General features: G+C 44.5%; 1 protein-coding gene across 6 annotated transcripts in view; it reads right to left on the minus strand.

Annotated features, from left to right (window-relative positions):
• Rnaseh2b (ribonuclease H2 subunit B) overlaps window positions 1-17410 on the minus strand; it is a 59181-nt gene extending 41771 nt beyond the window's left edge. For 5 of the 6 annotated variants that reach the window (XM_059273519.1, XM_059273515.1, XM_059273516.1 and 2 more), the window contains exon 1: window positions 17310-17410. In XM_059273519.1, the coding sequence (XP_059129502.1) occupies window positions 17310-17370 (61 nt within the window). In that variant the 5' untranslated portion in view covers window positions 17371-17410. Of the gene's footprint in view, window positions 1-17030; window positions 17162-17309 lie in introns of those variants that run through there. The other variant, XM_059273517.1, reaches the window with a different exon arrangement.
• Window positions 17411-17950: the final 540 nt, after the last annotated feature.

Here is a 17950-nt window from a genome sequence, read left to right on the forward strand (position 1 = left end):
ACCTTGGCCAACGGTCTTCTCTCTAATCTCAATCTCCTTTTAGAAAATGTTGATGAGAGTATATTTTTTTAAAAACTTAAACTAAGTAGTCAAAGGCACTTAGCATAATCAAACAGAAATACAAAATAAAGCACAGCTATTATCAGGAAGGCCATTTTTAAAATAAACATTTACTAGACCCTAGTTTTCATTTCTGACACCATTAGTCAATCATATCCCTTCCTCATTTTCTCAGTGGGGGCTTCCTCTTTAAAAAAAAACAAAACCTATTTTATGAGTGGCCTTTATACAATAAAGACAGTCACTGTATTTTAGCTCTATTTGTTTCTAATTATCTCTTTGCCATATTAAAGATATAAATCTTGGTGTAATCTTATTTTTCATTATGCTTGTAACTTTTGTGCCATACTTTACAAAGCCTTCTTCCTCAAAAGTACGTGTATTCCTATGTTTTCTGTGGATACGTTATATTTAGCTAATTCAGAATATACCCTGGGTATAAAATATGGGAAAGAAATCCAACTTTAATTTTTTTTAATGGGTTGGACATCTGTATCAGAGCCCACGGAGTGAGCCCACCACGAAAATCTTTACACTACATATTTAAATACATTTGTGGTCTGTATGTAGACATTCTACTTTGATCCATTAATCTGTGTCTGTCTTAGTGTCAGCACTTCAAGACTTCATTATAATGGATTGACTTTAATCTGTAGAAAGCAGGTTTCTGCAGTGTTTCTTCTACAGCATCTGACTGTCCAAGTTTGGATTACATGCAGACAAAATGACACCTTCAATAGACTAAGCAGCACAGTCAAAACTCACAGACACCAAAGGAACCAGAGGCTCTAGGCAGTTAAGGGCACAGCCTGTCTACACAAGAGCAACCCAGGAAGGCAGTCAGGAGCACAGACCATCTACACAAGAGCACCCCAGGAAGCTGGTCAAGGGGCACAGCCCATCTACACAAGAGCACCCCAGGAGGGTGGTCAAGGGATACAGCCCGTCTACACAAGAGCACCCCAGGAGGGTGGTCAAGGGGTACAGCCCATCTACACAAGAGCACCCCAGGAGGGTGCTCAAGGGGTACAGCCTGTCTACACAAGAGCACCCCAGGAGGGTGGTCAAGGGGTATAGCCCGTCTACACAAGAACACCCCAGAAAGCTGGTCAAGGGGTACAGCCTGTCTACACAAGAGCACCCAAGAGGTCTTAATGAAGAACTGAGTTTCTCTCTTTGCTCTGCCCACTCCGCCTCAGTTCCATATGCACACAGATACTGCAAACAGGGTGAGAAATCAGCTCTCCATAAAAAGAACACAACTTTTGCTTGTTCTAATCATAATACAGACTCCATAAGCAAGAAAATCTCATTTTAAGATTTCTACTTTCTATTAAGATAGAGTAATGGTAATTCAACAACATCAACCACCATGCAAAGTATGAGGCCGCTGCTGCTGTTTTAAAGACACCGAACACCAGCCATGCAGAACAGCGGGCTCATTGCCCTGGCTTATTTCCTTGAGAGGGTTTCCAGGGCCGGGTGCAGAGCAGCGAGGCAAAGCTTGGCCGAGTTAGGGCTGATGTGATAGAGTGGAGAGCTCCAAAGACTAGAGTGATGGAGACCACAGTGAAGAAGGCTGCTAAGAAACCAATCCCAGGTGTGTGCAGCGGGGCCTCTCCATGTGTTCAGAGAACACAACTCACACTCGTTTTTCCCACTGTTTATGACCCCAGGGCATTAGGTAGAACACTCAACAGGTACTGCCTCTGAAAGAGGCAACAATTACTCCTCACTGACACACTGCTAAGATCTCATCACACTAATTAAAAAACAACGGTAAAAACACTGTCTCAAAAAACAAAACAAAACAAACAAACAAACAAACAAACAATGGCAAAAGGATCAGACTCTTCTTGCCAAGTAACATATTTTTGAAGTCCAAAAATACTTAAGAATATAGAAATATTTATCACCCCAAAAGGTAAATTGAGGAGAGGTGGGGAAAAGGTCAACTGTTGCAAGAGAGATTGGTATTGTACATGGAACGTTCAAACTAAAGGAAAAGGCACAGAAGCAAACCTCATGCATAAACATTAAAAGGACAGAAGACTTTTTTAATGATCTAAACTAGAGAAGAAAAAAAAAACGACAGACAGAGCTAATGGCAAAATATAAACGAACTTGAAGATTCTTTCAGTAACAGAAAACGCTCTAAAAGCATAGACATTTTTAAAAAAGAAATCTGATCTACGGGACAATTTCAAACCTCCTACTCTGTGTGTGTGTGTGTGTGTGTGTGTGTGTGTGTGTGTGTGTGTGTGTGTGAGAGAGAGAGAGACGGAGGCTTTCAGAAGAGGAGCCAGGAGAAGACAAATATATCTTAAAAAGCACATGTGAAATGTTTCCAGTCTGAGGAGAGCTATAAACTCACACATCCAGGAAGCTCAGTGATCCCAAAGTACACAAAGAAGAAAAACAAACAAACAACATAACCAAGAGTTCAAAACTAACCATAAACAGAAGAATCTAAAGTAACCCGGGGTGGGAGTGGTCCCAGTATGCACAGAGAAGCAAGGCTGTGGAAGGCAGCTCAGGTGTGAAAACAACGCAAGTCCGAGGACAATCCAGAAACATCCATAAAGTAAAGCACCACAACCACAGAGAAACTAACCACCTTTGGAAAGGGAGGGTGGGAAATAAAACGTGAGGCATACACAGCTGACAGAAATCATCGGTAACACACGTGCATCACAAGGAATGCTAAGGGAGAGAGCCTTCTGGCGAAGGATCATGAGGCCAGATGCAGGAATTCGAACTGGAGAACGTATGGCTGAAGAAGGGGAGTTGCTCGTATTGTTTTAACCTCTTTAAGGATCATTGGCTGCTTAAGTTAAAATAATTCAGGGTAGTGTTCATATCATATGTACATGGAAAATGTAGGACTTAAGTCCAGAAGTGAAGAAATGTAAGGACACTATCTTGTGAGGTTCTTGTGCCATATGTGACATGATAAACAGCACTTGGAAGTAGACTTGGTCAATTAAATACATGTACAAGAAACCCTATGGCAGTCACTAAAATTATGAAACCAAAAAAACTGTCACTCATAAGACAATAAATGAGATGAAACTGAATCATGAAAAATACTCACTTAACCAAAAAGAAGAGGGCAAAGTAGATACAAAGAACACCCAGGATAAACAGGAAACATCAGGACAGCAGATTCAACCCTGGTTACATCAATGATCACACCACATGTCAAGGGTCTGAGCATCCCAATGATAAGCAGCAACTCAGACCGAACTGAAAAGCAAGAGGGAAATACATTGCTGCCCACAAGAACCACACATAGACATAAAGACACAAGCAGAGTGGAAGTAAAGGGAAGCAGATGCTAACAGACTTTACCAAGGAACTTTAAAAGGCCACTTTATAACTTTATAAGAAAGCATGACACCCCTAAATGCTTCCTCACGAAACAAGCTGCAGAACACACAAAGCACACACAGACAGGACCTTCTGGACACCTCACCCTGATAGTTCCTAACCTGTCCCCCAGCTCCATGAGTCTACTTGAAGAATGTTACATAAATAGAACGTGCAGGTTCAACTGTCAGAACCCCAACAAGGCTCTTTCTGGAATGACACATGGAGACTGAAGTGTAAATTAGTTAAGTTTGATCCTGTTGGAACTTTCTAAAATACCAAAGTAAGTTGTTTCCCCACGCCTGTGTTTCTTGCCTAGCAAGTACTACTCATCTCCCTGTGTCTCAAGACACAGGACAGCTGACAGCCTTCCTCACCCACCTTCCTCATACCTTATGACAATGGCAGACCGTTCAACGTGGACTTGAATTATTTTAACCACTTCCTTTTATCATGAGAAAACTGTATTGTTTGTCTTCCAGCTTCCCCATTCCACCAGAGCCCCAAATAACTAAGAATTTGAAATGCCAAGTCAAAAAGACATTTCTAGAAACTCCAAAAGAAGCAGTGTTTTTATCTTTTCTACAAAGAGCAGTCAGTGGGGAGATTCTCGGCATCCTAAAACGCTATGCTGTAAGGATGTCTGCAGTTACACAGCACAACCAAGTAAATAATCAGTGTGCCACGCTGAAAATGCCAATATTCTCCGAAACAGACAACGGCAGAGAGAATGAAGATGTCCTGTAAGTGTGAGAAATCCTATTTCTTCACACAACCACTTGCTGCTGCACTGAATCAACAAGAAACCAACTCAAAATGGATTAAAATGTTCTAATATGAAACTGCCAGAAAAAAAAAAAACAATACCTGTGTTTTGGTCTGATCAAAGACTTTTCTGGGATCTCATTCCAAAAGTACCGACAACAAGGCCAAGGTAGCAGGTGGGATTCCATCACCACAAAGCTTCTCCACAGCAATCAGAAAGCAGGAGACCAGTGATCTGAAGAGATGTTAACTGCTGTATTTTAGGAGAACTCACACAGATGCCGACCTAAAACACAGTGCTTTTGTATCCTGCGGAGCTTTCCAAGATAAACAGACTTCCTCTAAATAGGAAAAAAGTTAGCCAACAGTTTTTGCTTATCAAAAACCCTGACAACAACAAATTCACAATGACAAATGCCACCAGGATCTAGCCTCCCTGGCTCTCTTTAGCATTCTGAAACATCCTGATGGGGCAGTATCAACCACCAAGTAGGCCTTCCCTAAATGCCTCCTCACTGACAGATTCCATGCGGGCACAGCAGGGTGAAAACCAGCCATCCAGTCCTGAGTCACCTTCAGCCTCAGCTGTTCCTGTCCTATTCATTCTTTGCTGCTGTTTCATGTGCTGTTTCAGGCTGGGAATATCACACAAATAAACCCTTGCCCCCACAGAAGCTTTATTCCACTACACCCTTATCCCTTGTCTACTTCTCCTGTCCATCAATCTCTCTGGTCCCTCGCCTCTTTATCATCTAGTCCCCACAGGGCAGTGAAGGACCCTACCTGCGGCAACCTGGCAGCCCTGATACAGAACTGCATTATCCCAAGGAAATGAGGAACATTACATAAATTCCAGTCCCATACACCACTTAAGTTTTCCTAGAAGCCACCTTAAGCATAGGTACAATCAATTTTAATGATATACATTATTTACCCCAATTTCCTCAAAATACTTTCATTCCACCACACACAGACAAAAATGTCACATGAAATTTGTTGCCATAGTGTTGTCTGTGGGTTTTTTATCAGATGGAAACAGTTCCCTGTTCTGAAAACTGCTGAGGACGTTGCTCAGGAAAGGGTGTTAGACTTTCTCAATGCTCTTCCTGTGGCTGATTCTATTCGGCTTTTACTCATCACCAGGGCATATGAAACAGTTTACTCAAGTCTTGTTGGGAATAAATCCCTCTTGCTCATACATAATCCTTTTTTGTTTGTTTAAGTCTCCTGGATTTATTTGCTAGTTGTTAAGGATTTTTGCATTTATGTGCATAAACTATAAGCTGGCTTCTGCAAAGCCTTTGTCTGCTTTTCAGGGTAACACTAACCCCACAGTCTGAGTTGTGACATATGCCTTCTTCTTTTCCCATTTTTTGAAAAGTCTTTGCAGGAGCAATCTTATTTTTCAATGTCTAATAGAATCCTCCAGTTAAGCAATGGAAGCTGGGCCTTTTCTGTGAAAAGTCTACTAATTGAACCTCTTTACTGTGTCTACGAAAGTCTTTTTTTTTTAGCTGATTTGGTAATTTTTCTATCCAGGAATATGTCCCTTTCATCCACAATATCTACTTCATTCCCTTTCCACTTCTATAAGGTCGGCAGCCATGTTCCCTCTCTCACTCCTGACTTTAGGAATTTAGTCTCCTTTCCCCTTGGGTCAGTCTGGGTAAAGATGTACTGACTGTTGAGCCACCTCTGGCTCTGCGGATCCTTCTGGTGTCTAAGGGTTCCCTCTTCTGTGCTCATGTTTACCTCTTGCTCTGCTCTGCTCCGGGGTGGGTGCACAGGTGATGGGGGGGAGGGCACACTCCCCAGGCCTTTCTAGTTACTAAGCTCTCAGTGCGCAGCTCCATAGCTCTGAGTCTTACTGTCCTAGCACTCTCACAGGCATTTCCTAAGTCTCCATGTTTGTTTTCTTGCCTCTCACAAGTATTTCCTAGTTTCCCTCATATTTTCTTCTCTGTGACTCATTGGTTATTAGGACCGGGGCATTTAATTTCCATGCATTTGTGAATCACCCAAATTCCCTTCTGTAACTGTCTTCCACATTCACTTCCTTGTTTTTGTACAGTGTATTTGATGTATTTTCGATCATTTTGTATGTTTGTTTATGACCTACCTATCTGTTAGGTCGGATTGATTTACAGTGCCGGTTAGGTCTTGTTTGAGGGAAGCTGAGAGATCTCTTGTTTGGTCCCTTATAAAAGTGATGTCTGTGTGTTCTTGAACATTCTGTTCCACTCGGTGAGGTTTCAGTTAGGCCATCATTCAGACAGTTTGCTTTAGATCTTAGAACAAATTCCTAAGTTCTGACGAAAGCCTTTGTAGAATAAACTCAACACCTCAGCCTCCTCTCGGGCAGTCTCATCGATGACTTTCCTCACATTCCAGCCACACTTCCTGTTAGTGCACATCTGGTACATTTAAATAAGTGAACATTACAAGTGAGATAAAACAGAATAAATGTGGCAATTCTGAAATTGCTTGCCCTCCCTAACTCCTAGGAATTGTCGCTGGTTTTCAGTCACTTGGTGACTTTTCTGGACTAACTCTGTGAGTCTATTCTCTGTAGCCAGCCACCTTAGTAGTAGTTCAGTAGTTCAGTCACCTTAGTGATTAGCACTCAGGTCCAATAAGTCTTTGCTAAGGGGCTCTGCATATGTAGGGGCAAGCCTTCGACACTTAGACATTCAAACCACTGTCTCCACCTCTATTTATTGCTTTCCCAGGGCATTAGTCAGTCAGAGATGAGACATTGAGGCACTCCCAGGCTTTTCCTAAGCCTTCACATAGTCTTCAGTATGTGTGGAGCCTTCTCATTCCCTATGAATAAATATGGACACCTGGTTCTTTACATGTTCCCTTTAAGGTTTGGGTCAGGTTATTGTTTGCCACACTGGTAGAGTCCTCTCAGACAAATACCTTCAGGAATAGGCCTTTTCCCAGAGAACAAGCTCTGAGCACCAAGTCATGCCAGATAACAGTGCCCTGAAAGGGGGATTTTTCCAGGAAGCTACAAGACAGGTCAGCTGGGGACAAAGCCCTCGGAGCAGGATGTTTTTTTTCTTTTTTGGCTTCAAAGCAAGTCTGGTCTGCCCCTTTGTGGAGACCGCTGACTGGGGGTGGCAACAGCTGCAGCTTTCTAAGAAGACTCGGCTGGAAGAGCCTGAAAAGGCTTCTGCTGTCTCCCCTGGTGTCTTCATGGCTTCCAGGAGGCTGGCTCTCTGCACCTGGAAGACCAGGCATGAGAAAGAACTGTACTGCTCTAATGACTTTATGTCCCTTAGTCTCACGTAGTATTCCATAGGTAGTTACTCCTGCCTGTAGACTAAAGGTTCTACCGCACTTCAAGAGTTTCGGTTCAAATTTGGAAAACCCTGGATCATTGTGGGGAGGCTGGTTCTTTGCCTAACGGACTTGGAAGCTCCTGTTTCCCCTTAAACTTCTCTTTACTTGTGTCCAGAAGAGGTGAAAAACATAAACTAAGAAATAAAAGTTCACCCTAAAGGACCCACTCTTAGTGTAGTAGGAAATGATGAGAAAAGGAGCTGCGGACGGTCCCAACTACTTTTCCAATGTCATCATAGGTCCATGGGACCTGGACTCATCAAGGTCCATTGCCAATCCCAGGCCCTCTCATTACCAAGCAGTGTGACCTTGGGTGAGACAATGAACCTGCCTGTGCCTCAGTTGTTCAACTATAAAATGGGCACAACAGTTCATTTAGAGGCAGTTTTCAGGCTGACACACATGGAAAGACCAGAGCACAAAATAATTACTCAGTTTAGAGTTAGTCTACTTCCATCACCTCATGATAAAGTCAGGGATGCACAGGGAATGAAAAAATCAAAATATAATTAAGAGTCACAACTTCCAGAGTTAAAAGGCCTAACAAGGAGCCTTTCCAGAAAAGGTTAAGTTAGAACCAGTTGTCTTACTGACCCATGTAAAATGGAAAATAGTGTAAAGTACTTGGTGGAGTTTCTTGCACACAAAGCATTCTCAGTAAATCCAATGTACATTCTTCAGCTTTAGAAAAAGCTCAGTAAGAAAAGGCAAAAGCAAGTTTTGATACTTCGGAAGTATAACTTCACTTTTATAGAAAATCTCTTCATATGAAACACCTCCCAACAAGATCAGGCAGAACAGATATGTGCTGGCCATTTTGGATGCAGGAAGAGACTCCTGATGTCACCGTCTGCCACTCTGCTTCCTTATGTCTGAGTCCCCAGCACTTTGCTCTGACCCTTGAACTTTAAAAAACACACATCACTGACAGGAAGACAACTGTCCCCAAGGAATGTAAAATAAAAAAAATAATAATAGTGGTAATATGTGCTGGTCATTTATGGTCCTACCAGGGACCATGTGGTCCTCTGCGTAAGTTACATAATGTCACCCCACAGCATTTCTGTGAAGGAGGCATTCTACTCAGTTCTACTTCTGGGATGAGAATCAAATGTGGGTCATGATGTAATTCAGGAAAGTACTACTGCAGGGCAACATATTAAACCGCGACTTAAGTCCTCTCCATAATCGAAAAATTAGAAACCCACAAACTGTAGCTCATTTCTCCTATGATGTAAGTGTCAAGTTGTCTGTCCCCCTCTTGCCTTGTCATCCCACACTCTTGCAGAAGGGACACCTAATAAGCTTGCCAAGCCAGCCAGTAGAATAATCCAGGGAGCAGCAGATGAGGAGGAAGGGGGATCCAGGAAAGTCAGAAAGAAATGAGACAAGACCAAATAATACTAGAAAGATGACAGAAGTTTATTATGTGATGTAAGAAACATCTGAAACCATATAAAGTCAAGTTTCATTGATGGTGTGAACACTGATGTATTAGGAATGATGTTCTCATCTATGGAAACTCTAAGTTATCTGAGATGCCTGAAGGGCACATGGCAGGTATCAAATCAGATGTCAAGACACACCAGCATGGTGTTCAAGCTCCTTGCAGCTTTCAAGATGCTAACTTCAAAAATAACTACATGCCTTCCCTTCCCAAGATGTCAGCACCACCATCAGCAAGATCTAGTTCACGTTTCTGGCTTTGAGGCTCTGTTTCTTCACAGGCTAGTCAAAGAAAAAAAAAAAGTACACACCAGGCAAATGCTTCCCATGATGAGTTTCTTTGGATATAACTTTCCTGTGAGTCTTTGGAGACAAAAATAAAACTACTCTCCACCAAGATCATGTCAAACAAAGGCTGCCATTCTTCAGGACTGTCCCTGCCAACAGCCATGTTTCTAGGAATGGTCTGTCAGGGGAAAGTTGGTTGGGAAAACAACAACAACAACAACAAAGAACAGGTCCACAGTTGGCTTGGAGCCATAAAGACCAGCAGCATATAAAGTAGGAGCTTGAGCTAACAGGTCAGTTCTGGAGGGGAACATGGAGCAGATCTGACTAAGGTACCTGATACCAAGTGGAGCTGGCTCCAGTAGAGATGTGCTCTGGTCACCAAACAGGGCAGAGGGAACCCTAGCCACACCTGGGCCTCTGGCTTTTTTTGTGATGCTGCAATGCCACCATGCAGGCAGAACAGTGGCCTTGGGGCAAAGCACAGATCCTGGAGAGGAGCTGGAGGGAGGTGACGGTCTGTGCCACCAAAACCCTACTATTTGTTGGACAGATGGTCTGATGTTTGAGTCAAGGCAGCAGTGAAAAGGCCTCATTTTAACCGCTGCCCAAGGTCATGTGAAGATCAAATACAGTAACATATGTAAGGGTGTGCTGTAAGGTACAAGGGCTAGAAGACCCAAAGACAGGAGGTTTTCTAAAAAGGATGTAATCCTTGAGAAGATGAAGGTGAATAAAACCAGCTCTTCACGTCCACACACAGATTGAAAAATATTCACTTAGAAAAACCTGCAACTGTACTGAGTGTGTGGGTTTGTGTCCTTGTCACTATTTCCTGAACAGGAACAGTACAACATCAAATGAAGCTACATATCCTTTATACTTCATTGTGTATTACAAATGACCAAGAGATGATATAAAGTCATTGGGTGGCTTATGTAGGTTATGCAAACGCACAAAGGGCTTGAGTATCCGTGGAGCTTGTCATCTGCGGGCTTTTGGAACCTACACTCTCCCACCCACCCTGAGGGACAACTCTAACTCACCACCACGATCCCATTCTCCATACAAATAACCTCTGGTATCCTTGCACAAACCAAGGAGACTACCCCTACCGGTTACTCAAAGTCGGACTTGGGCAGGCCAGGTCCAGTTGAGGTGGCTGCTTCTGGTGCTATCTGTACAGCAGCCTTCCTTCCAGGAGAGGCCCCACACCCTTGACCTCTCCTACTCTAGCTGCTGCTATGGGTGTTAGGAGGCTGGATCACAGGGACCCTTTGCAGGTGGACAGAGACTGTCTTAGAAAGTGACAAGATGGCATTCCCTTGAAGCGGGCTGTTTCTGACTGGAAATGGAGTTGGTTTAAGAGGAAGTTATTGATGCTCAGAGAGGCAGAAACCCAAGGCTACCTGTTGCTACAACACTCTAGGGCCGCTTGTCCTCAAGTGCTCCTCTCAGCAGCCCTGCCACAACACACAGCTGGCCCCACCTAGGAAAATATGAAGCTGCCCAGGAGTCCCCAGAGAAGCTCACATCAAACTCTGCAACTCAACCCCAGAGGCTCTGCAGCCACAGTGGAAAGCAGAAGTTTCCATACAAGGAAGGCTGGGACCATTCAAACTAGAATCCTGTTCATGCCAAGCACGGAGGGAAGTGAGCAGGGGGTGGACCTGAAAAATCCAACGTGTTTCGATGGCTCTCAAAACATCCTAGCCTGCTCATCAAGCCCATCACAGTTCTGCGAACTTTCACCTTTCTTGCAGAGATTTGTTTTTTCAACCTATCCAGTTTAAAGAGAACCCACCCCAACTATGTACCGTCTTCTGTGTGAAACACCCCTTGTTTGTTATAACTCAAATGCCTCCTTATCACCAAAGTATATGCTGTAAACGTCCTTGCCAGCTTTGTTCAGCAAACTGTCCTATCAAAACGAAGAGAAAAACGCTCCCAGTTAGCTCCCAGCTCTGTGGTAAAGCAACCGGGCTGTTGTTCCCTGTTCTGTGCACAGTGAGCATCCAGGTCCTCTCCCACGATCCCAGCAGCTCTGAGTTTTAATGTAACTGTGAATAAGGAGCAAGTGTAAAATATGAAATAAAAACAAATGGGAAAAAGAAGAAAACAGTGGAATTCATTTTGTGATACAAACAAGAAAGGATTGGAAAGTTATCTCCAAAGTCATTTCTGGATGAAAGAATTATGGGCAATGGATTTTTGTCTTATTTTGCTTTGTAATGCTAAAATGTCTATACTGAGTATGTACTGTTATTCTTACTTTTTAAGTTATTTTTTAAAACAGTGAAAAAATTATAACTGAAAGGTAATGGATAAAAAGCTGAGACTGAAGAACAAAAAAACCTCCAATAAACTCATGTTTGAGGACAATGACGTAGCCAGGCGTGGTGGAACACTAGAGTAGGGAAGGCAGAAGAATTGCCACGAGCTCCAGGCCAGCCTGGGCTACAGTGTGAGACCTTGTCTCAACGACGTCCCCACCAAAAAATAAAATAAACAATTAAGTGGACAATCCCACAGACTCTTAGCAAACCCAGGCCTTCATGAGAGTCTGCTCTAGCAGGAGAGACCTCAAGCACCCACCAACCGCATCAGGGCAGGGAATGGGCTGGACGCACGCTGTGGAGCTGTGACTTCTTCACGGGTCCTTGCCCTTTCAACTTCAGCACAAGGTAACCAATGGAGTCACAAAGAAGTTTCAGGGGGCATGCTTCTGCCTCTCAGAGGCACCCTCTGAAGCTGCCGCCAGCACCACTGCTGACAAGCTAATGGCTACTGAGGGAGAACACGCCCGGATCCCCCTCAGCTCCTAACTTGTATAGGAGTTTAACACGTGCTTATCTATAAAAATGATAGCTATGTGTGCCACTGGCAGAAGAGGTGATAGGAAGGGCCCAGTGAGAAAGGCTTCCGTGCAGAGGTGGCCTGGAAGCTGGGTGGAGACAGGATTGCAGGCAGATAAAAAGCCACCAACGCTCAAAGAAACGTTGGACTGGAGCAAATAACTTGGCTTTGTGGGAAATAAAGTTGAGCCTTGAAGCCAGAGTAGAATCTGGCACAAGAGCAAAGACTGTGTTGGGGAAGGCACTCCAGGAAGAAATGAAATGAGATTTCTTTAGGGTGATTATTTATCAAAAACCCACTCTGTTCCCAGTCCTGCTAAAGGTGGACAGAGCGTGGACATTAAAACTAGCCCACCAATGGCCGGGCGGTGGTGGCGCACGCCTTTAATCCCAGCACTCGGGAGGCAGAGCCAGGCGGATCTCTGTGAGTTCGAGGCCAGCCTGGGCTACCAAGTGAGTCCCAGGAAAGGCGCAAAGCTACACAGAGAAACCCTGTCTTGAAAAAACCAAAAAAAAAAAAAAAAAAAAAAAAAAAACTAGCCCACCACTAACTAGCCCACAAGCCGGGCTCTGCTCTCTCACTGTTGAAACGAGGAACAGAGAGCCTGCAGGAGGCAGCAATTTGTCCAAGGACACAGAATTGATAAAGCATGTGAACCTAGCTTCCACGTGTCTTTCATTACAGCCTGGCTTCAGCACTGACTGAGCTGTTTCCTAACATCCCAGGTAAAGGTCTACGGTGTGGCAAACCTTTGTCGTTCCTAGGATGCTATTCAAATTTTAAAATTCACTTTCTTCTATGATTTTTTTATTTTGCCCTGGGGGATAAAGCTGTAGGATCTGTAAGTTGTTACTTGTTCCACATCTTTTGGAACCATCACTAAGAGGACAAGATTACACCAACAGATTACCAACTGGCAACTGATTGATTCCATCCATCACTTCAGAACGTGCTCAACAGCCCGGAGCAGATCCAGCAGCCATCTGAGAAAGGTCAGCGGGGCCCCACCAAGAAATGCTCTATAAAGACAAAGCCAGATTCGTGTGGAAAATGTTAAACGCACTCCATGCTGGACAACCCAGAAACTGCCTGCAGGGAATGGTGAGCCGTCATCCAAGAAGCCTCGCTGAATTATTCAGAGGCTGTCTCAAGGCCACACTTGGACTGGCCAGGCTCTCCACCACCTGCCAAGGGAAGGGCGGCTTTCAACCCACAAGGCTTGTTTCTAAACACAAACATGTATGCACACAGAGGGGGAAAGGCCACTTCCACTTTTCTCCTGAGGTTAACCATGTGCCAGCCCTTAGGTAAGAGGAAAAGGTCGCTTGTTTCCTAGGGTCATCACTGACAAAGTCTAAAGTAACCCTTCTTTTACCTTACATCTCATTTTCCCCCCAACCCCAATAAAGATGTGTTTCTTTGTTTTTTACAAGGTCATTAATCAGAAATAATGTTGATATAAAGTCCCTCCATCATTAAATAGGAAAATTAGCTCTCCCTTCTATATTTTAAGAAATCTTTTTTTTTTTTTTTTTTTTTGGTAGTGGTGGTGAGGTTCGAGACAGGGTTTTTCCATGTAGTGTTGGTGGCTGTCCTGGATCTTGGTCTGTAGACCAGGCTGGCCTCGAACTCACAGAGATCCACCTGGCCTTGCCTCCCGAGTGCTGGGATTAAAGCCATGCACCACCTGGCTAAAAAATCTTTTAATGAGAACCTAGTTCTAAAATGTGAATTCCTACAATAGTTTCAATTCTTGTTTTGTATTTAGAGACCATTTGTGGTCATCAAGACACTCCAGCTAAAAAGCTACTGTACATGAATGTCCAGGATGGCAGGCCTGGGATTCCCTAAAAGCCACCTGGAAGAACTGGCCATCACCTGAGCTACCTGCAGAAACAATGTACAAAGACGTTTCCTTTGAGAGCTATGTAGTACCTCTTAACATGAACTTCTGTAAAATAAAAAGGCATAGCATCGATGATAACTGTGTCCAGAACTGAAGATTTGTGTTGAAGCCCAGTTTGATCTGGAGACTCCTCATTCAGGGGGCTGATGAAGGACATTTTTACTCTATGTGGAGCCACATATACGAGTCCTACATTAATTCCACTCTCCTTTTATTGTCATAGAACACTAGGGTTTCCCAGTGTGTGGACACTTCCTGGGAGGTGAGTACTGTTAATAGTCTTCCCTAACAGCCACAGGCAGTCTCCTGCCCTCTCTACAGTCATGATGTGGTCCTGACTTGACTCTCACACCTGACCCAGCTCAGTAGAACTGGCAAGTGTACAAAAGCTCGACTAAAGAAAACAAGTATTAAAAAATATGACTCAACGTTTACCTTCTTGGGGGAGGGGGCAACAAAGAGGGATGGAAACTTCTAACATATTCCAAAAACAGAGATGTTGATGGTCTTAGAGTAACTGAACAGCCATCCCTGGAGTATTCCTAGGCTACATGAGAAAAGCATTGCGTTCATCCCAGATGCAAGGAGGCATTTACCTTGCTGCAACACCCCATCTGCCTGCGAAAATGAATCCACCCTCCACGGTCCAATGTTCATTTATCTAAGATTTTCAACTTCACAAAACAAAACTGTGAGTTAGAGGAAAAATGATCTGCAACCAACTTTTTAAATATAGTCTTCATGACTATTCCAGGCAACTTGAATGTAAATTAAATGTTGGGAGAGTATTATCACAAGATTAGGTGCTGTGCCCTGAATGTATACAACCTTCTGCTCACTTTCGGAACAGTGAGTTCTCAAACAGTACAGCCCACTTCTGCCAAATAACCTTGCCAACTTTGATATGATACTGATTTTCTTTACGAAGGGCCCAACTTCATTGTACACTTAGCCAAGGGTACACAGTCTCTTGCTCTTGAATCCATATCTACCTGGGATGACTCTTCATTTGCTGCAAGAAACAATTAAGTGTGAAGATGGTCCTTGTCCTGGATTCTGCCATGCACTTCTTGACTATGGACAATCTAGTCCATCACAGAGTGAAGCCTCAGGCATGGGTACCCACACTCTAGCTCCCCAAGCCCATTCCTCACTGTAGTAGTTCCAGGGGGTGTCCCCTGACCAGCCAGACCAGCAGCAGTAGTGCTTGGGAATTTACTAGACGAGCACATTCTTGGGTCTCAGCCCAGGACCTACTGAATCAGAACACTCACAGATGGAGTCTCATTCCCAGGAGGCAAATGCCCTTCCATTTGAGGGCAGTCACCATGGCAGCTAGCAAACGTATTTGCACCCTTAGAGCCTGCAGGTGGCGCTAAAGGCCATCTGGACGAGCAGAGGACTAGCAACTCACGTTTTTTAAGTTTCAAAACCCCAACCCCTAACATTGACCACACTGTACTATCAGCCTAAAGAGTGAAAAGGTAAGAGGACACATCAGCTTTCAACAGAAACCAGGCTGTAATAGTTCTCACCACCACCCCGAGAGATCTAGTACACCTATCGTGTTGAGGGATGCATTCAATACTTTGGTGTTTGATGTGACTATGATACACTTTAAGAATGAAACAGCCACCAAAACAAAAGACTTAAATTATGACCAGCTACTGTGTGTATCTACATAGTATCAACACACTTGACTGCAAAAGAAAGAGGCCTCTATTCTGAAAATCGAATTATACTGTGTTACAGAAGCGTGAAAGGAGGGTTCCCCCTCCCCAATTAAAATAAGGTATCCAGCTAGCCCTCTGATGGACCACCAAAACCATGAATTCTCACCAGCTGCTTTATCATCCAAACACTTGTAAGGAGGGTATAGCTTAACTGGAACTCTTCCTGGGCAGCTGGAGTCAGTATGAATCAGTAACAACCACTTCAGAAAACCATTTTGCAGTACTAAAACTAAGCCCACAAACAAGCGCCTAAGAACAGCTACCACTCCAGGTTAGAGACACTCTAAATATATGAGTGTTGGTGTCCACCAACAGCCTCAAAAGAATATTCTCAGAAGTGGAACTCCTAATAGTTGCAAACCAGAAACACCTAATATCCATCCTCAGTAGGGCAGTATTGATATGCATACAACGAACTAGAAGAAGCAATTACAAAACAAAAACAAAAACAAAACACAGCCAACAAAACCCATGGTACATACAACATGGATGGATCTGGTGGAAATGATACACAGGGAAGGAAGACAAAGGGCACAGGGGTCCCAACAGGCACAACTAATTTGTGACAGGACACTTGGGTTCTTCTAGAAGAGGCTATAGCCTCTGGCTGGAAAGCCACTCATCTTGATCTGCAGCATACCGCGTTCAGTTGGGTGAGCTGCATACTCAAAATCCATACACTTGACTGTTTAACCCCTTACAAAGGAGAGACGCTATATATGCAAAAGATGTATGTGTCTGGTTGTTATGCCAAGAGGTAAAAATCTATATCACCGGGAATCTGTACCTTGGTGAAGTATATTTGTTGTAAAAATGCTCTGCGTTTGTTGTGCTAAAACTCAAAATTAAAGTGACTAGGGAGTTTTCCTCTTCTCCCACGATGTCACATCAAATGTAACGCCTATAAAATGGCAGACTGTTTCTAGCTTGCATTCCCTAGCCCAAATTTATTTCATGTGACTTTTCATAGGTCCCTCCTCAATGTAGCACCGACTATCCACTGTCCCAGGCCCCCACATGTCCTGATAACTGATCACCATCTAGAGGGATACCGAAGGGCCCGGTTCTGGGGTTTTGGCTGTCATTGGGAACTGGAATTGCTTTAAACCACGCCCGGTTTAACCCCACGCAACTTCCCTAAAGCCTGGCCACCGAGGCCTGTCCAGAGCCGCAGAGCCGCTAAGCATGGGACAACCGGATCTCTGGTTTTGGATCCCGCAAGATTCTAGACGTTGAGCTGTAAACATCCAGTAACTCCCGGAGGCAGCGGAGTCCCGGAACCACCGCCGCCCTCCGCAGGCCGGGTGGTTATACCGGCAAAAACACACCCACCAGGGAACCCGCACGTCCTCTCCCTACACTTCCGGGTTTGAAGCTCCCGCGCGGAGTGGCACGTGACCAAGGATGCGCTGCAAAGTGTAGGGCACCGAATCCGGGCCCGCGCTCGCCAGGGCCTCGCGGACGGGTGCTGACCCGGGCAAAAGCCTCGCGCCGCCGCCACCCTGAGCGCTCCCGGCCCACGCGCCGCCCGCGTTTACCTGGAAGTAGGAACACGAGCTGCCGAGCAGCCAAGTCCCCGCGGTCTCGGCCCGCGGCCATGTCTCACGCCGCCGGAAGTGGCTCCGAGGGCCCCACCAGCGCCGGGCCACCAGCGTGCCTCTGTTTCCGGGCCCGCCCGCTCGGCTTCCTCTGAATTCTGCGCGGGTGCTGGTGTCACAGGAGTTTTGGAGACCGGCAGCTCTCACACCCTTTGCCTGCAGGGGTTGCTTGGATGTGTATTTCACACATTGAGGTTCCTAATGCTTGCGAGCAGTCTTCAAATTGGATTTGGGACAATTTGATGATTAAGATAATTCTTTAAGATAAAATCCAAAATATGTGTATAACGTGGAGTTCAACACATGAATTTGTTATTCAGAATAAACTTTTATATTAGTTACAAGACTTAGTTTTGGTTTGATTTGGATTTGACACTGAGTCTCACCATATGGCGGAGACTGGCCTTGAAACTATGTAACCCTGGCTAGCATTGAACTCTCGATCAGGGGATCTCCCAAGTGCTGGAATGACAATACAAAAAAGCAATTCAGCCCTGACTCAGGAGATAAAAAGGATTCATCTCTCAAAGGGCCAGCTACCTAGCAGGGGCAGTAGCTTGTCCTGAACTCTTCTTTCTGGG

This window comes from Peromyscus eremicus, chromosome 9, assembly GCF_949786415.1.
Source record: "Peromyscus eremicus chromosome 9, PerEre_H2_v1, whole genome shotgun sequence".
NCBI lineage: Eukaryota > Metazoa > Chordata > Mammalia > Rodentia > Cricetidae > Peromyscus > Peromyscus eremicus.